General features: G+C 38.3%; 1 protein-coding gene across 1 annotated transcript in view; it reads right to left on the bottom strand.

Moving 5' to 3' along the window:
- LOC123369009 (mucin-5AC-like) overlaps nt 1-21,522 on the bottom strand; it is a 61,431-nt gene extending 39,909 nt beyond the window's left edge. Inside the window, exons 1-21 of the mRNA XM_045014388.1 lie at nt 21,450-21,522; nt 17,918-17,986; nt 15,980-16,054; nt 15,454-15,715; nt 14,303-14,417; nt 13,530-13,620; nt 12,991-13,100; nt 12,542-12,758; nt 12,062-12,187; nt 10,847-10,964; nt 9,322-9,460; nt 8,043-8,153; nt 7,318-7,387; nt 6,410-6,547; nt 5,729-5,893; nt 4,751-4,845; nt 3,851-3,977; nt 2,945-3,194; nt 2,300-2,349; nt 776-876; nt 478-629 (exon numbers count right to left, since the gene is read on the bottom strand). Of these exons, the coding sequence (XP_044870323.1) occupies nt 478-629; nt 776-876; nt 2,300-2,349; nt 2,945-3,194; nt 3,851-3,977; nt 4,751-4,845; nt 5,729-5,893; nt 6,410-6,547; nt 7,318-7,387; nt 8,043-8,153; nt 9,322-9,460; nt 10,847-10,964; nt 12,062-12,187; nt 12,542-12,758; nt 12,991-13,100; nt 13,530-13,620; nt 14,303-14,417; nt 15,454-15,715; nt 15,980-16,054; nt 17,918-17,986; nt 21,450-21,522 (2,654 nt within the window). The remainder of the gene's footprint in view (nt 1-477; nt 630-775; nt 877-2,299; nt 2,350-2,944; nt 3,195-3,850; nt 3,978-4,750; nt 4,846-5,728; nt 5,894-6,409; nt 6,548-7,317; nt 7,388-8,042; nt 8,154-9,321; nt 9,461-10,846; nt 10,965-12,061; nt 12,188-12,541; nt 12,759-12,990; nt 13,101-13,529; nt 13,621-14,302; nt 14,418-15,453; nt 15,716-15,979; nt 16,055-17,917; nt 17,987-21,449) is intronic.
- Nucleotides 21,523-21,778: the final 256 nt, after the last annotated feature.

Here is a 21,778-nt window from a genome sequence, read left to right on the forward strand (position 1 = left end):
TTTAAAAACCTCTTGGATTTCAAAACCTTTTAGAATTTTTGGAGATGTATGCACCATTGAGGGACTGCATATAGACTGAGCAGGTATGAAGTTTTCCTGTGCAGCTCTAATGGAGATGAGCGCATATAAAGCCCACCATTGTCCTGCTCATTTGCTAACTATTCTTGTTTGGCTTTGAAAGAATGAAGAGAGCCTGGATTTTTTTTATGCTGAATATTAGATTTCCACAGTAGATACCAATGTGAAACTAACTACTAACCCTCTTGCAGTGAAGGATCCCATTGCCAACCAAATTCTAGTGCACAGGCTATGTGTATATCTATCATCACCTTCTGTTGCATGGAATATGAGCCCCACTTGAGTGTGTGCTGTAAATCTTCAATCTGCTACAGCAAAATGAGATTCTTCGCAAGTTTAAGTGACACAGACATGTACCTTTAGGGTTGTGAAAACCATAACTATTCAACATATACCTACCAGGTGTTACAGTTGACTTTGATTGTTTCTCCTGGATTGTAGGAGGCCTCATTGTGAACACATGGACAATCCCCCACAGCTACACAGCCACCTTTGCCATCTGACACTAGATCATTAGGGCACACGCAGCCAGAGACACACTGTGTGCTGTACTGTAAGAACCATAGAGAAAACATCACTTGATAAATCATGGCAGTGGAAAAGAAACATTTAACTACAACAGCACAGAGTGTGAGAGATTTAATTTTGGTCAGGATATGAAAATGTTTTCAAGTGGGCATAAGGAATTGGGACTTACGCATCCCATGTCAAGAGTCTGACAGCTCTTCTGGCACTCGGATCCAATTGTGCCTGCAGTGACATTGCTGCAGTCAAAGTAGACCATGGGAGCTACACAGACTGCAGGAGACAAAAGCCATAAGACATTTGGGATCAAACACAAAGTTATCAGTTATTGCTACAGTAATTATTTGTCATGAATATGTCTCCAAAGAGCCCTGATTTTAGAGTTAAGCCAAGGAACACAATCTAGTTACAATGGTCCAGTTACTGGTAAATAACCTTCATTTGCTCTGTCACACATTTTAGCTCTCTGCTGAAATCATTTTAGCCATGGAGCTGAGCATAAGGCTTTGTTTAGAATTATAAATGACCTCAGATATAGGAGCTCATTGCCTTCAGTTGTAAACTTGGAATACAATTCTTCATTATTGTTAGTACAGAAAATTTGCAACTAAGTTACACATTACTTAACAAAATCTATTTGAATCTTTATATAATATATTTCAATTCAGTTAATCCTGTAATAATTGGGCCGTAATTAATGGGACAGATTTTAGAACAGCATATGCATAGTTTTCACATGCAATGTAACTGCATGCACAAATGGCCAGTTAGTTACAGAACTGGTTATTTGCATGTTTAATTGCCCCCTCTGCAAGCACAGATATGGTAACTGTAGCCAAATCCTGCAGTCTTTATTCAGTTAAAACTCCCACTGACACCAGTGGGAGTTTTTTGTTTGAGGAGTGACTGCAGGATTGGGGGCTACGTCTTGGATAAGCACCTAATAATAGCTGTAGTATTAAACGTCTGAACCAGAAGTATGGCCAGAGCCCTGGCCATGAATGTCATTAAAAAAATTGCCATTGGCACATGAGGAATATTTGGATCTTAATGTTTTTTCTTCTGCTGTATGGAGAATAGAGTCTGTGGTATGTTATACTTTTGGGTTTTACCTAATACCTACTGAAATATGTGATAAGTTCTTTGAACCACCTTTCAGTTGTTAAGAAATACATCTTACCATCATTTCTTTGTTGATTCTTGTTACTATATTAACAGCTGTATTATTTTTCTTTATTGTTTGCTTCCTTTTGCTGACTTTCATTTTTAAGAAGTCTCATAGAAATTTGCCTTTTGGAGAACAATTCATAAAGGACACCCCTCACCCTATATTTATCAAGTTACTGGCATCCAGTAATTTTTGCTTTTTTAGGAAATTCAGTGATTACTGGTATTATGTACTCCCTAAGGAACTTTTCTTTTTTATCTGTAACACTATGACCAGAACTTATCTTGCTCTGAATTAGATCCTTGAGTTCTTGTCATATTTTGTTTCCACTATGCCACAGTATAAAGAAATGGTACTTTGCATTTCAAAAATTACATACTCGCTACTACAAAACTGCTATGCAAATAGTTTCTGATGTTATAATTTCCCTACTGGGTTTCGAATGTTTGCTGTCTTCATCATTGTAATAAAACTGAGTTCACTCAGAAGTGTGAGAGGGAATTAAAATAAAGCTTAAAGGAGTTATACCTGGTTCTGGTTTCACTCTAACGCAGTCCAGATTTCCATGTGTGCAAGAGCTGTGACAAAGAGAAGGGAATTATGTTTGCTTCAAATCATAGTTAGTTACATGGAGAGCTGCTTCTATCTTGCCATACAGCCAGTCTTTCCTATGGAATCTGGAATACTGAAATGCCACCTTGTGGCCAGAGATAGAAAGTGTCCTTTCAACATAATTGTGTGTATTGTTTGCATATAATTTCTGCGATAGCTGTCCAAAAAACAAACAAGCTTGTGCCTTATGCTAAGACAATGCCACCCAGTCAGTTTGTCGACATAGATTATTACACTTAAAAAGTTTCTTCTGTAATATTATTCGTTTCACTAGCATTCCTCATTTTAAGTACAGGGAATATCAAACTGGTAGACTTTTTTAATCTAGAAGAAACCTTTTAAATTCAGAGAGAAAGCATGGCTAATTGAGTTAGTTGACTGGATTAAAGAAAGATTTCTAAACAAAGACAATCCTAAAAATTCATGAGTAATTGTGATTTTCACACTGAAAATTCTTAAACGGGGAAAGAAACTCATTTGACTTGACTAGACTCCATAAACTATATATGATTCAATGATTGCCAGCGTTCAGCCCCAGGGTTTTGTTAAAGAACTTCTTACCATATGACACCATTGTCGTGAACAACCTCTCCAGAAGGTAGCACAGATCCTTTGTAATAACAAGGACAGCTAGTAGCAGGCACGCATTTGCCATTTTCATCCATGTAAGTTCCATTTGCGCAGGTACAGCCATCAACTGGAGTGAACTTGATGTTGCATGTGACATCGGGCTCGCTCAAAGATCGGCAAGTGGGTTGACAGGAATTGACAACGTAGCTGTACGTCAGGGATTTGGGGCACGAGGTTATGGCTTGAGAGAGTAAAATAAAGTATGTTACATTCATAGCTTATTTAATGATGGCTATAAATGCCAAATTTTGGATATATTGTGTATGATCAAACAGATCCTGTATGTCCACAGATTAAAATGGAATGGATGAAATTCTGCAGTAAGGTCAATAATAATGTAATTTACATGGATTCTGCTAAAAAATTTACCCCCACATTACTATCTCGGATGGGTACACTAGAGAACCCCATTGCTGTCAATGAGGTTTCTCCAGTTTAAACAAGAGGAGAATTTAACCCATATTAATTTATATAGTTTATTTTTTTGGTTTGTTTATTTTCTTCCTTCCACCATCAGTATATTAAAGTAATAAAACTGGAAGCATCCTAATTATATTAAATCGACAGTCAAAGCCTTATGATCCCTGATATTTCCTTGGGACTTTCATTCAGTGTAGGCATGATTCTCATGAAGCATCTTCTTTAAGTAACTTTCTACTTATCTTTCATGATGCCCCCCATTACTCATACCCCTTAGATTCCATAAGAGAATTGTTGATAGGACATCATCAAACTTTTGTTTAAGATTTGACTGGGAGAGCCCTGGATTTCTTGGAAACTGGTATAAAGGGCCCACTGGCTGATCATTTTTAACCAGTGAATGGTTTTAAAACTTACTGCAGACATTGGTCCTCCATCCATTCAACAGGACTCCTTTGGCAGCACAGGCTTTGACATAGGTAGAGAGGGCAGCACACATACAATCCTCACTCTTTTCACAGTTACAGGTGTCAAACAGACAGTTCTAGGAATACATATAAGACTCATTAGTAATCACTGAACTGCCCATCCAAAGAAATTTCACTTTAAGTTTTTGCATTCACATGTCAAAATCACTGGCTCTATTTAGTCTTATAATGGATTATAGGGCCAAATTCTACTTTGATGTACTCACTTTGCAACCTATTGGACCAAATGGTGCTCTGATTTACCCCAGTGTAGATCTGAAGTATGTCAATTGGTTTATTCTGGATTTTCATCAATGTAACTGACAGCAGAATTTGGCCCATTAATGTCTGTATGTTTATATCAGTATAAAAATCTAAGCATTTCTTTCTTTGCAGTCAGTTATCTAAGAGTGTTTCAGACACACAAAGTTAGATTACTTCCCTGCAAGGGAAATTACCCTGAGTACCTGCCAGAAAGATGCAATACTTTACAAGGAAGTAAAATAGATGCCTGCAGCTATATTTTTATGTTCCTCCTTTTATTTGAGGAAAAAATAGTTTTACTATTTACATCAGATATTTACAGTCAATACAATGTTGTATTCAAAGTGAAATGAGTAAACTTATCTTCCTGACAGTGTAAAGAAAAATGCCCACTTAGAGAAAGAGTAGATTACATGAAATCAAATTACAGTTAAACGTTATTGTAGCCTGATGAACTTGTCAGAAGCACTTTGGGTGATTACACCAGCTCCTCCTGTTCGGTATGTGTTTCTCCTGGCGCTTGGTTTCAGGGATCAGACTCTTATTGGTGCTATTATAAAGGTGAAAGAAATAACTAGCAAAGTACCGTGTGGTAAACATCTGGATTCACTGTTGAGTGGCATTCAGCAAAAGGTCCTTGAGTATCAGTCAGCAATCCACACCAGTGCTGAGCATATTTTTCTGTAAAAACAGAAAATGCTATGAATTCATGTTTTACTTTATGGGTTAAATTCTCTTCCCAGTTACATCACTGTAAGCCCGTTGTGTTCAGTGGATTTGCAGAAAAATAACAAAGAGTAGAATTTGGCTCTGTATTTCTTCAAACACAAAAAATTGCCCACTCTCTTTGTACAGAAATATGAATGTGTCATAAAATGACTGACGCTAAATCACAATGGCTGCCTTTGATTAAGCTGGTAAAACTTGAGCTGGTGTTTTGAAAAAGGAGATTTTCAATGTAGATTACCAATGGCTCAATTCATATTAGCAGCAGAAAGAGTGGCTTGTGGACCTTAAAAACTTAAGTTCTTTATTGGTTAGAACAGAAGATTGAGAGCCTTGAACCAATGAATTCTAAGTATGATTCATGACTCACTGTGTGACACTGGGCAAGTTATATACAGTCCAAACATGCCAAGTTCTGAGCACACCACACCTTCTAAGATGGCACTCAGCATCTTACAGGATGGAATGATAACCTCTTCAATGACTCAGTTTCCCCATATGCAAAATGGGAATCTTAACACTTCACTTCTTATCTCACAGGGCTATTGTGAGGCTCTAAAATTCTCTATTAGTCTTAAGTATTATTATTATTTATTAAGAGAAAACCTCAGTCTTGTCTGACAGAAAATGGGTAGGCAAGATTGGATGAGTTAAAATGAGTTGCAACATCCTGTTAATATTTCTTACAGTTAAATAATTGCTTTGTTTTTCAAGCTAATCTTCTTTTATGATTTAATTTTTAAACCCATCTATTTGTAACATGGAACTTAGAATCTGAATTCATTTCTGCTACCTATTTTTGTCAGATTTGTTTAGTCTTCTATTATAACAAACATACCATTTTCTATGCTGAGTGTACAGGGGTTCTCAAAGATGTTTTTGACATCAGGACAATCACCCTGGGTTTTCCAGGTATTGGCAAAAGCGGCTGCTGTTCCTTCCACTATGCCATTTGTGGCTTTGAAGTCATCTGCTTGGATATTGTTGAAGTTTCCACAAAGACCTTAGTGGGAAGCAAAAGGATTTTGAATCTCCCATGCAAGGTCAAAAGTAATTTCAATGAGTGAGCTCCTTCCTGATTATGCACCTTGTTCAAGACTCATGTCTCTGGGTTGCTGGTACAACCTTTGTATCTCTGAAAGCTTTCTTTCAGGACATTTTCCTTTGAATATCAGACTAACCTGGCTACTTTTCCTATCGCTATTTCAGGGGCCCTGCAGAACTCTTCAAAACCCACTGATTGGCTATGCTTTTGGCTTCTGCGTCTGAAACACCACTACACTTTTATTTGATCAGAGTAAACATAACATAAAAGTACAAATAGCATTCAGTGACCCTTCTACTTCTTACTCCTAGAGAGAAAGCTTAATCTTATAAAAGCTCAGCAGTGCTTCCTTTCCTGATCACAGTCTAACTCTCTGACTGTCTCTGATCCTGCTGCCTGTCTCCCACCCAAACAAGCAGTCTGGCTGGTGCTTCTCCACAGTAGGAAAGACACTTATTAGATAAGTCCACTTACCACATGTCTGCCCTTTGTGGGACGGGTCTAAGTTTACAAAGAGTTGCATGATGGGTACAAGCTGCAGCTGAAGCTGAAGCCCAAAATTTGTTTGTACAGTGATGAAGAATGATGATGGCCTGAAGATAGTGACATTGGCTATGGACAAAGAACACAATAAATCCATTTTTTATGTGATTAAAAATTGAAACAACTGTCCATTATTTACAAAGATTCTCTTTATACTAAGTGTCTGCTACATGTAGTGTGAAGCTTTCACTTGGAGAAAAAAAGGAGAGTTAATTTGAACTGGATCTAAAATCTAGTACAAAGTTAGTCTATTACTATTCTAGGCAGCAAGCAGGCAGAACACGCCTCCAGGCTGGTAATTTCTTTGGAACAAGTTGAAGAACATGAATTTCTGTGTCCAAACAGACTTTGGCTCTGTGAGAATTACCTAACATGATTTTGTCCTAGGATCCAATCTGGAAATACTTGATACACATACAGTACTTGTACTTCCTGTATATGTGGGGAAGAAACTAAGGAGGTCTGGATAGAGTGAAAGTCTTTAATGATGAACAATGTTCATGAAAACAGGCAGAAGAGGCATAGGGCAACTTCATGGCTCAGTAAGTTGTAGTCCCAGTGTATATCAGAATTTGCTTTTTACTCGTACAGTACTACTTGGATCTGGAAATATCAGCGTGATAGTGTATGTGTGTATAGAAGATGTTCTCTAATGGTTACGTAACAATAGCCGATTATCTCCAAACTCAAAAATGCTGAATGAGCAAAAACAATTATTTTAAAAATAAGAGGTTCCTGCAGGGTAACTGACTTAAGAATGTAATGGAGAGTAGAAGCAAAGCACTAGGCTAGCAAGTCAACGTCCGCGAATGCCACAGATGTCTCCTAAAAGAACATACCTGCAGAGAAGGGCAACTGGGTGAAGATCGTATTCACAAACACGCTGCCAGAAGGTTTGATCACAACAATCTGGCAAGAAGAAAAAGACAGTGATCGGCAAGCAGGTTTAGGAACTGTTCAGCACTTTCCAAATATTTCATATCTAGTATTGCTCAAGACGAAGAAAAAGGCCGGACACTTGATATAGTGAAAATCAACTTTTCAACACAACTTTTTTTGTTACTATACTATTTTCTATAGTTGTTATAACTAGCAATTATTTAGAAAATCTGTATAAAACGTAAACACCAGAGAACTACCAGCGTCTTTACTTCCATTATCTGCACTGCGATTTCTTTTTGCTTGATCAAGGTTATATCTTATTTGAACAGAAATCAGTGCTGACTTCTTAGCTGTGATGTTCTTTTTTGTGCGTGTATCTACCATAAACATTACATATGTATGTTCACTGGTACAGGATTTGGGATCAGGGACCATCCATGTTCAAATATTTTTCCATCTGGACACAACATAAGTCTGAACACAGTTCCTACTGCATCAGGAACAGAAGTTGTGGTGAGTCTAGTTGGTGATGGTTAAACACTTTTTGCAAGCTACAGATCACTAAATTTTTTCTCTGGTCTTCAGTTTAAGTCCATCCTTCCTACCCACAGCTAACTACCCAATAACTATCAATTTTAAAAACATTCAGGCAAAAGGTTGGGTATCTGTTTTTACTACGTACAGTTTGTCCTCCACTTATGCTGATGGCTACACCTTTCAGGCATGTCTCAGTGTCGGTTAGGCCACATTTGCGGACTTCTCCTAGAACAGTGAAGGCATCGCTGTCACAGAGCTGGAAAAAAGAAAAACCAAACCCATTAAATGAAAAGGGATCAATATCAAATAAGATTCTGGGTAAACTGGGTCATTGTAAATTTTGCTCATTCCATCTCTTTGTCTCTCTCTCATATGCACACCCATTTACACTCACCAAAGTAAGCTGGCGTAAACACATGCAACACAATGAAAAGTATCAGCTGACCATGGCATTAAATACTTGAGGTACCCATGAGGAGATTTCAGAAGTCTTAATGTTCAGACATTCCTAGATTAGCAACAGATATTTTTGTGGCATTCTCTTTTCAGTTAAAATTTAACTTGACCTTACATGAAAAGGATTTCTAGCACACAACTGTTAGGTGAGGAAAGATAATTCTTTGTGTGTGTTATTTTTAATATTAAGTCTTTACTACTTTTTTTACAGAAGTTATTATATATAAGTCAATGACAGCGGTATATAGGGCCTGACTTTTGCAATGACTCTGATGGACTCTTATTCAGGTACATAATCATTACCACCCCCATTCATTCTCACATTCCGTATTCCATACATATCACAGTCCTAAGTTATTAATTTATCTAAAAAACACACATACATTTTAGATCCTACTCCTGAGTAGGAGTTCTGAGTCTTTTGCTTTGAGACTGAACAGTTATGCATGTATATTGGGAAAGGGTAATATGAAAGCTGATAGTCAGTTTGCATGAGAACTATAAATGACGCTTCTGATATGAAGAACATTTAATCAAGGAAGGCAAACTGGGTGCAAACTGGATTAAGGGTGACAATGGAGGCAGAAAGGGGGGTTAACTTTACTCAGAAAGAAAAAATTACAAAACACAGGACAGAGGAGATTTATTTGAAAATGTATAGTAGCCATCTGCAGGTTATATAGAGGGGGTCTGGAAAATGCAATGTAATTCATAAGCAAACCTCCCTGCCCCTAAAAAATAGACATTCCTAATGTATCCAGCTACCTGATTAAGTCTTTGCATATGTTTATTCTGGGCCTATTCCAAAGCCCATTGAAGTCATTGGAAAGAATCCAATTAATTTCATTGGTCTTTGGTTCAAGCCCCATGTTGAGACTTCCAGTAGCACTAATTAAGTTGCATCCTCTCTAGTTAAAGAATCTTCCTATACTAAGTTGCATTGGCAGTAAATGCCCAATTATAGTTACCTTTGTCAGGATATAGCTACAATCTCCAAAGAAGGAATAACGTTTCTCATCAAATGTGGAGATGTGGGAACCTCCTTCAATGGAGCAAGTCCCAGGGCAGGAACGGCTGACACAACTCCACTGGCCTCCAGTACAGGTACTGAAATAAAAGAAAAAGAGATGTTTGTTAAGCTTGAGTGACACAAGCTTAAGAAAAATGGGAGAAATTAGGGACAGATGACGCCTTCATTTCCCCCCCCCTGCTGTTTTTATCACTGTTTGCAAGTAAACTAACTGATATTGCATTGTGTCAAGTATGAGAGGGGTAGCCATGTTAGTCCATATCCACAAAAACAACGGGAAGTCTGGTGGCACCTTGAAGACTAACACATTTATTTGGGCATAAGCTTTCATGGGCAAAAGGTAAAGTTACTCCCTTCTCTGCATGTGTCAGTATAATAATGTCTGCATCTCTAATTTTCACTCCATGCATCTAAAGAACTGGGTTAAGGTGCCACCGGACTCCTCGTTGTCTTTTTGATATTGCATTAAAAACTCAGAATGAATAGGGAAAGGCATTTGTGTCTTCACGGTAATGATGTTTTAACCTAAAGCTATTCATTGTAAATCTTTGGACCAAATTCAGCCCTTGTGAAAGTGGAAGCAATTTTATTGAATACCAAGGAATTTTTCTCACACTGAATTTGGCCTCTTACCTGCATTAGCATGAGTCAAAATTCAGAGCATGTTAAATAATTATTTACAAATAATAGATTTTTTGTATAATAGATACATATACACATACACATACATTGAAGTAATACTTAAGCAGCTAGGGGGAAGCCATCAATTCACATCCAGAAGCTGTTATATGTGTACACATAATCTCACTATGTAATACTTCACTTCAAATTTAAAATGGTGCTTATATACAACATGCATATTTCATGCTGGAGTCCACCACTGGATTTACCATCAGATTAGGCCACTCTCTTACCACTTCAAAAATTATTTTTCCTCCTTTGTTATCCTGCTGTTAATTGATTTATCTCGTTAGACTGACCTCACACTTGGTAAAGCAACCCCCATCCTTTCATGTATTTATACCTGCTCCTGTATTTTTCACTTCATGTATCTGATGAAGTGGGTTCTAGCCCACGAAAGCTTATGCCCAAATAAATTTGTTAGTCTCTAAGGTGCCACAAGGACTCCTCCTTGTTTTTGCTGATACAGATTAACACAGCTACCACTCTGAAACCTGTCATTGGATTTATGTTACTGAGGGCTGATTTGACTGGATTTGATCATATTGTTAACATGCCTGGGTTTGAAAATGAGATTACTCTTGTCTAAATTCAAGTTTTTGTTCTCGTGTACAGAAAGAAACCAAGGAGATAAATAACTTTAAGAAGTATTTTAAGCCAGAGGCTTCAGACTAATATATTCATTCCCAAGATCTGTGTAATCAGTGATTTCTTGCTCACTGCCAACAATGATTAGGTAATGCACAAAAAAAGGAAAAGATTTGACAAAAATAGTAGGTTACCATGAAGTGCACTGGGATGCAAAAGAAGCACCTGGACTATACGTTTCACCTTTGTAGGTACAGGGGCACTCGCTGAGAGGGATACATCCAGAGCTGTTAATGTCATCAAACAAGGTTCCTAGAGGAAGAAATAGTAAGTTATTCATGTTGTCATGCTTTCCATGTTGCTTCAGAGCACTGTTGTAGGAGATGTCATAAAATATGTTGTGTTTCTTTTTTATTACAGATGAAATGCAAAAGTAAAAAGCATTGTAATAATGGAATCTCTGCTATCTACTGACTGCTGTAACTGTGTAACTAATCAAAGAGTGGCGGAAATCCTAGAGCTCCTTCACTCTCTGATACTCCGGTAAGTGACTTGGTGAGATGGGCCTCACTGATTTGAATTGTAAGATGACAGAGTGACAGGATGTAATAGAGCAAACATCTATAAATTCACATGAGGACCCATTTGTAGTGTAAACACTATACACCCTAGAGCAAGCATATAGTAGTCTCAGGGAGACTAGTTAATTTATTCTGGTAAGAGATGAGGACATGAGGGAGCACCACATGTGGCTACACATGTAGCATTGGGCTGAAGAGCAGGGATGGGAAATATGATGAAGATGATAAATTCACTCCAGTCAGCAAATATTCTCAGCACGAGAACTTAGTTTGCATGAAGATAGCAGGCAGTTACTGTACCTACCTGAACCTGTACCAAAATGTCCATTTATCGTGCATAATTCCTGAAAATGGCCTGATCTTACAAACTGCTGAGTGCTCCCAACTCCCAGTGTTTACAGAGGGAGAGGAGAACAGGCAGCACTTCACAGGAAATGTTCATCACCTTGCAGGATCAGGCTCAAAGTTGCTAATGTCAGGAAACATTTTTGTGGGCAGAAGGTGAGTAAATGTAATCTATTTATTGTGCACAGTGACTAAGGAAGCTGCCAAGTTTAGAGAGTTCCAGCTCTAGTATACTGTCATACTAGTGTCAGTCACTTTGAAGCACATCAGATGCATGTCCTGAATAAACCCCTGTCATCTGAAAGGGTGTTTCCAGTAACATAGATAGAAACTATGTACGTCTCAAGGAAAGAACTTGGAACTTCCTGTAGCTGTGGAAAGAGCATTAAAAGGCATAATGTATCCTAGGAAAGCTGCTAAACCTGTACCTGTAAATGCGCTGGAGCTTTTGAATATGAGAAAAAGAGATTAATATAAACTTGCCTGGGGGGCAGACGCAGCCATCGGTACAGTGATCTTCACAGAGGGCTGACCTTTCAGGGTTGGTGCAGGTGTTAGCACAGGGGGAGCCACATTCCTCGTGCTGCATGTTATAAGGGCATGTCTTGTCTGAAAGTAGAAAAATGGATGAAGAGTTCTTAATTTAACCCCCATGTATTGGCTTTTCTCATTTAAACCTTGGAGAGGGGACATCTGTATCTGATGATGAATTCCTTAGGAGATGTGCTGATATCTGCAATTTGTTATTGAGTCCTCTGGGGAATACTGGCATCCCCAATCACTGCAAAATGTTTAAAACTTTTAATTCCTGTATGGCCCTGATGCACTCAGGTTGAAATTGACTTTGTGAAAATTATGGTATATAGGCCATTTGAAGGCTGTCGACACAGGAGTAGATTTCACACTATTGGAATTTGTTGGTGACTAGTTGCAAGCATAGGAGTATCTTCTTGAGATACTTACTGCACAGTTCTTTCGTTCTCCAGTTCAGAGGTTGTCCACCAGCATGGGCGCACTGCCGGGAGTATTCAGCAAAGGTGTTACAGATGCAGAAATCACGCATAGACTCATCACAGCGGCACAAGTCTTGTACGCAAGAGTCAATATAGTCTTGAACATCCACCAGTGCATTGCAGCTCACAAACGCTTCACCAGTCAATATTGTCTGGCAGATAGCACTCTAGAAGGGAAAATAGTGGTGTCAGAGCAACAGAATTTACAAAACGCCAAAGAACTAATTTTTATTTAGATATTTTAAAGTATTTTGTTCCAAAGACATTCCATTGTCTTCATTTTGTTTCATGTTATGTTTTCCTACTCTTCCAAATTTCCCCCAAATTAATTAATTGATGTAAGAGGAAGGAGCAAAGATATTTCAATGAAAAACAAAATACTACAGAAAAGATCCTTACAAATTCATTAGAGCAGTTTGAAAGAGAAGAAGATGTAGGATCCTCGCATTGCTCTGTGGGTCCATCCATCTTCTGCATATTCCCAAACTGTACGTCAGTCAGCTTGATGTCTGTAATAAGCAGTTTAAAAAAAAATTATAGCACTTTTACTGGCTTTGAAAATGCAGTGCTAATTTTGTGTGGACATTGGTGTTTCCATAACACTGACCCTTATGATGTTGCCCAGGGTAATCACCACGATAGCAAAAGGAAAGAGTGATGAAGAAAGTGTGAATAGCTGGCAAGGGTTTGGTGTTGAAGTATTAAAAAAAACAGGAAATCATTTGTTACAGCTTTATACCCTATGCCTACTATAAAAGTGTTAAATCAAAGGACATAAAATAGTGCATGTCAATATTAAACATCAGTGTAGTTTAATATTAAACATCAGTATAGTTTCACAACTTATCTGTGGATCAGTGCCCTATTCTATGTGAAACAAATACTATTAAAGGAAAGAAAATCAAACCACAGTGCTTAATAATGTTGTTGTTACTTACTGTTTGATGTGAACTCATTGTAAATTGGAATGCCATTGAAGTCCCCACAAAGCCCACAGGTCTGATTGGCATATTTCTTATCCAGTTCCACCTAAAAAAATGGGGTAAGTGAGTTACACACAGAGTTAAAATTTACAGTGTATTAGGTGTTAAGGATGGAATTCACCACTATCCAGAGGTTCACCACAAAGTCTATGTACTACATACATCCCACTTAAGTTTTCAAAATCAGTGGTGCATAGACATGGTGCTGGCCCTCGACACAGGGTGAAATTAAACCTAAATCCATGCAGTAGTTTGGTCAGACAGGTTTTTTGCATTAGATATGGGTGTTTGGGTGAACAATATGATGGATTAAACTAAGTCTGGTCTATTTTATAATAATTGATTTCTTATTGATAACCCTATGACTTCAGGATGGGAGTTGTGACTACTTTGCTTCACTGCAGTCTCCTCCCCTGGCGGACTTCCCACTGCTGCAGTTCTGCACGATTGTTTATGCTCCTGAATTCCACAGGGGCTGTGAACATCAAAGCAGTGGTATATTTAGTATCTGAGGAAGATTACATTTCACTACAAGGCTCTATTAGTGGCTTGGGGAGAATGGTGATTATAGACTGAGCTCTGAGAAAAGAAAGGAAATTGAAAGCATAATAGGGTAACACAATGGAATGAAAATGGATAAAAATCCCAAATCACCTAATCTCTGGCTCATGGAAGCCAGAATAATTTAAAAATAAGTATTCTTTGCAACATCTGGAATGTACACTTACCAGAAGGCCATCCAGTTGGTTCCACATGAAGACCATGCCCATCTTGGCAGTGATTTTCAAATATCCGCTACTTCTCTCTATCAGGATTCCTGACTGGCTGAAAGGCAGCTGAATTCTGGAGAGAGATCAAAGTGCAATTAAAGTGGGAGTACAGAATTTGACATCCAGTCTTTGAGACATTTTTAATTCAACTGAATAAGGAATTGGCTAGTAATATGCATTGCTAAATATGAACTGCACACGTTTATAACAACCTGGAAACCTTCAGTGATGGGTTGGATAATCTCCTATGCAGTTGCTTTCCAAAGTGCTGTGGGGCCAGTGTTGTTTTCTGGTGCCATTCCTTTTCAGTACATCTATACATGATGTTTTAATGTATAAAATGCTGGTCTGTCTGTTATATGATATAATTCAGAAAGTGCTATGCCTGTCTGTTGTTTAACAAGTGCACGTCAAGTGTTCTGCTATTATTATTTTAAAGCCTTAAATAATATAGGACTAGCTTCTCTGGAGGGAATTTGTTCTTTTTTTGTTCTTTCTTCATAACTAAGACTAGCTCAGTTGAAATGGCAGTGCTGGGATTGCTGGACTTCCCCACATGCAGTCTTGAAGGAACAAGATGAAAGGCTTTCTAGTGTAGAACTGGAATCACTGAGATACTTTCCCCCTTCACATTTACACTTGTGGCATCCTTCAGGAGGGAAGGCTCAGGAGTCTTGTTCTTTTGCTAATATGTACTGTGCCTTTCTTTCTTTCTTTCTTTCTTTCTTTCTTTCTTTCTTTCTTTCTTTCTTTCTTTCTTTCTTTCTTTTCTGCTGCAATGTCTGGCTTCTTGTATTCTTGATCTTGTATTTATTAAGGTATTTTGCTGTAGTTGTTTTTATTCTACCTTTATTTTATGGCACCTAGAGGCCTCTAAATTACAACAGTAGAGTGGGGTCTGGAGTGCCCCTGAACTGCATGGCACATAGGTCAGGAGGTTATCTGTAAAGATGGAATAAAGCTCTGCTTTTTACTCCCCTGTTTCAGCTGCTGCTGCTGTTTTACATCAGCCTGCAGGAATGAGACTGAAATAGGCATCCTTTCAAACAGACCATTGGGGCAATATCAATGGTGCCAATTTCATCAGATAATAACACATCTGAACTTACGGGTTGCCATTGACCACAATGGAGTCTGAGGTCAGTTCAGTCACCATTCCGTCAAGCTTCAGGGTGATATGGCTGATCACAGGAGAGCTTTCCAGCACAGTGCGCCTGATCTGGATGTTGAAGTCCTCGTAGGCAGATTTGCAGTGGGATGCAAAGACATAGTTGCAGAGCCCAGGGAAGTGAAAGATGTCTCCATCAAAGGTCTTGAAGTGGAAGTTTCCCCAGGTGCTGCACACACGTCCATTGTGAGCAGGGTTGCCAGCTGTGGATTCAAAACAAGTTGTAGGGCTGTACTGAAAATTCCAGTGTAAGTCCCTCTATTCACTCACTGTCTAATTCATTTACATATTTATCCATCTTTCTGAAGAGCAAACCCATTGTCTGTTTTATCTTCTCATCCAGCTATTTATTTATTTGTGTATATAGCATTCATTCTGTCAACTTTTCTCTTTAGTCTATCCATCTCTTCACTTACCCTACAGTTCTGATCAGTCTCTCATAAAGACATGGCATTTGTTTAACTTACGCTTTATGGGCAGCGTCGTTCTCAGTGGTTGGATGATTGTCACTTCTTGTGGTTTAGTTACTGGTACAGAAAAATCTAAGAAAAAGAAATACAATTATCACTAATTCAAAAGGCTCAGTAAACAAACTGGCAAACACAGACATGGATCTCCTAGCCTTATTAGTGGTTAAAGGTTTTTACTGCAAGTAACGCTCACTGGAAAGTTTCCAATGGAGTCTATTAATGGCTTAATGCCACCGCATCAAATTTTGGCTTCCAATGTAAACTGTCATTAATAGCCTGATCCTGCCAACCCTTCCTCAAGTCAGTAGTCCTTTCTCACACAAGGAGCCCAACTGAATCTGACCCCTCCTGCCCAAAGTAGGTATCCGCAAGCTGATACCAATTTAATCCTTCATCTACCATAGGAACTATACAAAAAACCTCAGGCAACACAATGGAGATTAAAGTTATTCACAACCTTTGGCTCCCAACATATGTAGAAGTGGAAAACTGTAGGAGGGTTTCAATGGTTCGGGTTGAGAAACCACAGCAGAACTTGTTTAGATCTCATATTCTTTTCTTAGCTGGAAGTACATGTATACACACACACTCACATATAGCAACTTCTTGCAGAATTCTGCAAACTCTTAATCATGAACCTAGTGCTTTTTCACACAATGACTCCAATTTGCAGGATATGGCCCTAAGTTTGCTGTGTTCATCCCCAGTATTTCTTCTTTGATTCTAGTACTGAATGGATTTGAGGTTCAGAGAAGCTGCAATGTAGTTTCTCAACACCAACTGCTGAATCCTCACCTCAGTTTTCTACTTGCATGTATACTGGGAGGCAAAGATCAAGAATGGTTTTAATGTCCCTTAAAGCTCCTTCTGAGATTTTTTTTAAGCTCCTGGAGTAAATGAAGGATTATATCTTTATTAATAAATTCATACATTTGAAAGCCAATGGGGACCTTTATGCTCCTGTAGCCTGATCTCCTGAATAACATGGTTCACACTGTATCACCCAGTGGTTGCTCTATGTAGACCAATGATTTGTGGTTGAAATAGAGCATCTCTTTTAGAAAGACAACTGGTCTTGATTTAAAGACTTCAAGGGATAGAGAGCCAACCATCTCCCTTGATTAGTTGTTACAATGGTTAGTTACACTCAAGGGTAATAGTGTTTGCCATATTTCCAGTTTAAATTTGTCTACCCTCAGCTTCCAGCTGTTGGGTTTGTCAAGGTTGCTAATTTCAGATTAGGTTGTGGTTCAGATTTTCAGGCTGATTAGTTAAATTATAGTGTAATAAATTTACTGGAGAAAGGAACAAGGTACATTTTATTAGCATTTTTATACAACATCATTTTTGTTCTGACAGCTGTGTTATACCAACAGCCAATACACATCCCTTATCTTATTACATGTAACTAATATGTTCCAACAAGCAGCATCATATATTTTATACACAGATCTGCACTATCTCTGGTGCATGTACTGCAATACTTTTCATTTTCTGCCTTTCATGAGTGATGCAGTTATCTCAATGGAATGAAAAAAGTACTTTTTCTTACCGATTATCAAATATCTTTGTGATACATATGTACACACACACACCTCATAAAATACACCTTGTAAATTTGCAGTATGTACCTATTACGTAATTATAGATTAGATAACAGTGTAGCTTCAGTGGGCTAGATCCTCAGCTGGTGCAAATCAGCATAGCCCCACTGACTTCAATTTCATTTCAGCAATTTACACCAGCTGACGATCTGGCCCTACAGTACCAATTCCAGGGAGCTGAACATTGTGTATAAAGAATTGTTCCTTTCCCTTCATTTAAAGGCATAGTACACTTTAATCACTCTATGTCCATTGCAATGAGTTTCTAAGACAACATTGACTGAATTTAGACTGTCAAATAAATAAATAAAATAAAACAAAAACCACTTACAGTCTTGTCCCTGCTGGACATAATTATAGTCATCATAATTTGCTTGTTGGTCCTCATATTGCGCTTTGACTAGAGAAAAAAAAGTTACTTTGGGGGATTGTGCTCATAAATTCTTCAGTAACACCTGCTTAAACAATACAATCTGCAAAAGTAGCATTCTTTTAGGCAGGGAAACTGCATGGTAAGTGTGGTTTGTTATGCTGTGGCAAATACAAACACACACTCACACAGAGGCAAAGGCTGTGAGGGTGAAAATATTTTAAAAGATGAAAATAGAGAATTTTTCTCCGTAGTTACAGTTCAGAGGCATGATGGCTGGTATGCTTTTTTTTTTCCCCCACAGAAGTTGTTATAGATAAGCCAGTGACAGTGGTATAGAGGGCCTGAACTGTGCAGTGACTCTAATGGACTTTGCTTGAGGTGCATAATCATTGCCACCCTCATTCACTCCCACGTTCCCTACCCCATACATATCACAGACCCTCCTCCCTCCGTTATTAATTTATCTAAAAAACACACACATTGGAGATTGGGTTTGCAACCTATACATTTTTGTCCTAGGTATCAGAACTGAGTAGGAGTTCTTAGTCTTCTGCCCTGAAACTGAACCAGAATGCATGTTCATTGGGAAAGGGTAATAGGAGGGCTAATAGTCAGAGAGCTTTTTCCCTATGCTTCCCCTGAGCAACCTGCTAGCTGGTCACTTAATCTCCACCAAACTCTCACCCTCTCCTCCTCCAAATCCATTCTAAAAACATGGATCTGTCTACCAACTATCAGTTCGGCTCCTCAGCAGTGTAAGTTGGTATAGCTCCCTAGACTTAAAGGAGCTGGCCTGATTGACCCTAGCTGAGTACATGACCCATATATCACTCCTTGAGCCAAATTTTTCTTTTGGTTGTAACAAGGAAAATTCTAACGAAATCACTGGGATTATACCAATGAAAACTGAGTAGAGAATTTCTTTCTTTCTTTACTAGCCACACTGTACCCTCTCTGCCCTTCTAAACTATTTAGAGCAAAGGCTCCATTTGATTCTTTGTTTTTCTGAATTTGTACACTTGAACCATCTGCAAAGTCCTATGTACATCTTGGGCACTCTAGAAATAATAACAAATAACCAGATAAGAGTATAGAGAAGACTGTTTTATATTGGAAGAACCCTGTTTAGAGTGAGAGGGCCAACATATACGCTATGTTACTGGGAGCAGAATTTGACCCATAATAGCTGGCTTACAACTTCAAACACCAGTAATAATAACTAACATACCCAGAAGCAATGTGGATAGAATTGGGGAGCTGATAGATTTATTTCAGATTATTGATTGGGCCCCCAACTTGATTCTTGTTCAAAATAATAAAAACAATCCCAAAGATATTCCTTTCATTCCTTTCCACCATCATCTCACCATCTTTGCACTCAATCCCTGTTTAACAAAAAGCACTGCTTAATGAAAATGCAGAATACTGAGGGCACAATACTAAGGGTAGCTCTTGAGCAGACATGGGGAGCACCTGAGCTGAAGGCAGGCAGCATCCTGCATTCCCTGAGTGCAGAACGACTGCTAGCACCACCACTGAGGCTAGTCATCCCAAATGGGTGAGGCTGACATGGGCTGAGGGATTGCCGTGGCCCCATCTGCACTAGCTGGATGACTGAAACTGGCCCTGGAGCAACACACTCTGCACCCTTTGAAAGGGTGTATCATTTGATCCTACTGTGTGCCCTTCCCTAGCTTTCTAGCCCAGGGAATCATTCTGCTTCCCTCTCAATGCACATTCAGCACAATGTCTATGCCATGCCACATACCCATGCCCATTGTCAGTGGCTGGTAATGACACAATTAATCCCTTGGTTTAATAAGGTATAACAAGGTTTAATAAAGGTTAGTGTGGAACTGCATAGGAATTAGGAAGAAGTAAAATTATTCATTAGGATTTGTGCATCAGATCAGAAAACACTAGATACTAACATTTTATGAGTTCAGCCATGGAATAAATTAACAAAGGGCTCAGTGAATAAAAGATAATACAGAATGTGAATATAAAACATCTTCTTAGATGATAGAAGGCTGGGCCTGTGCAATCTGAATCCTGGTTTCATAAATTCATTAAAAATTATCCTTTGAAAGACAAACTTTGGATTAATCCCTTATGTCACCCTTACCCAAAGACTCAGTGATAATCATGACTGACATTAATATCAATAGCAGCTTATTTTGCTGATAGGGTGACAGTTAAAAGTTAATGATAAAATCCTAAATACCTTTACTTAGGGCCCAATTCTGTTCCCCTTAAGATCAATGCAAAGACACCATTTGACTTCAACAGGAGTTGGATTGGGCCCTTAGGTTTTACGTTAACCTTATGCAGACAAACTGCCATTCAACCAAAATTCTTATGGTATTGGGTAGATTTTCAAAGTGGATCTAAGAGGACGACATTTGGCAGGAATAGTGCCATTGATTCATATTTTTCTTTGCTCCATAAGAGCCTTTGGTTACAGCTAGAATCTTGGCACCCATGGTCTCTCATGCTACACTCTGTACTGGCTCTTTTTGTGTCATCTTTCTCATCACACCCTTTCCCTCCATCACAAGAGGCTTTTCAGCTAAGATGATCTACAGTATTTAAGTCAAGTTTATATTTCAAATGAGTAATGTGCTCCCCCATCACTGTATGTTCTCTATAGTCTAAGCCTGCTCTGTTATAGCTACATTAATTGATCACATTTGTTGTCATGTCTATAAAAACGGGCTTCATTTGTAGTTGGAAATTAGGTTTCTATATTATTATTCATAATCATATTATTATGAACTTGCCTGGTTCAGAGCATTCAAAAATTGAAAGCAAAAGAGAACTGGTGAGATTGGTATTTATCCAGCCATAAAAACTCAGGGTTATATTTCTCTAGGAAAGGTTTAACTTTAAGGAGTGGAAAGCACCATTTTGTCTATTTTAGCTCTATTTTGTGATATATTAATGAACATAACATTTATACAAATTCTTTGACCAACAGGTGGAAGTGTGAAGCATCTTGAATTAATGGAGTGGAACAGCAGCAGAAAAGAAAAAGCTGTGAATTTAAGGTTTAATACCAGAAGGATTGCTATCACAGGGAGCCAATACTAGATATTATGTAAAGCTAGCAATCTGTGTTATTAAGTTGCCATGTTTTTAACAGCCTGCCATGTTCACATTTGAAAAAAACAACAACTATTAAAACTGGTAAAAATGACCAGTGAGAATAATTATATGACTAAATTCTACTCTAAGTTATGCCAACTCAGCTCCATTGACCCTGGTTTTTTCAATTCATCTAACTGCTTTTGCTGGGCTTGAGGGCAATATGAACTCAGTGAAGCAACATTAGAAAGGAGAGGAATAGAAAAAGACATGGAAATCTCATTTACAAACACAATCTTATTAGTTGCACAAAGCAAAGAGAAACCACTGAAAAGTCTTTCCAACTGCAAAGCAAATTATAAGATTTCTAAAGTAATAAAAATAAAAAGCAACTACAGCCTCCTACCTTTGTTCTGCATAAAGGTGATCACTAATATTGGTATCCATAGTGGTATTCGTACCCCCCAGCCTATGCCCATCTTGATTGGAGTTCGGTAGAAAGTACCGAACTATAGGCTTCTGAAGAGGCACTTGTCTTTATACAAGTCTTATATAGCAACAGAATAGGCTTTGGCACAGTTCCCAGATAGTTTCACAAGTTTCTAAAAAGGTGGAGCTTCAGGGATTTTACCTTTCCTCTGCAGGTGCATAGGTAAACAAAGGATGCTCTAGCTTCCTTACAAGCTGGCCAAGTGTATTTGCATTTTGGGAGGAGTGCTATTTTCTAAAAGACTT

This window comes from Mauremys mutica, chromosome 4 (genome assembly GCF_020497125.1).
Source record: "Mauremys mutica isolate MM-2020 ecotype Southern chromosome 4, ASM2049712v1, whole genome shotgun sequence".
Classification (NCBI taxonomy): Eukaryota; Metazoa; Chordata; order Testudines; family Geoemydidae; genus Mauremys; species Mauremys mutica.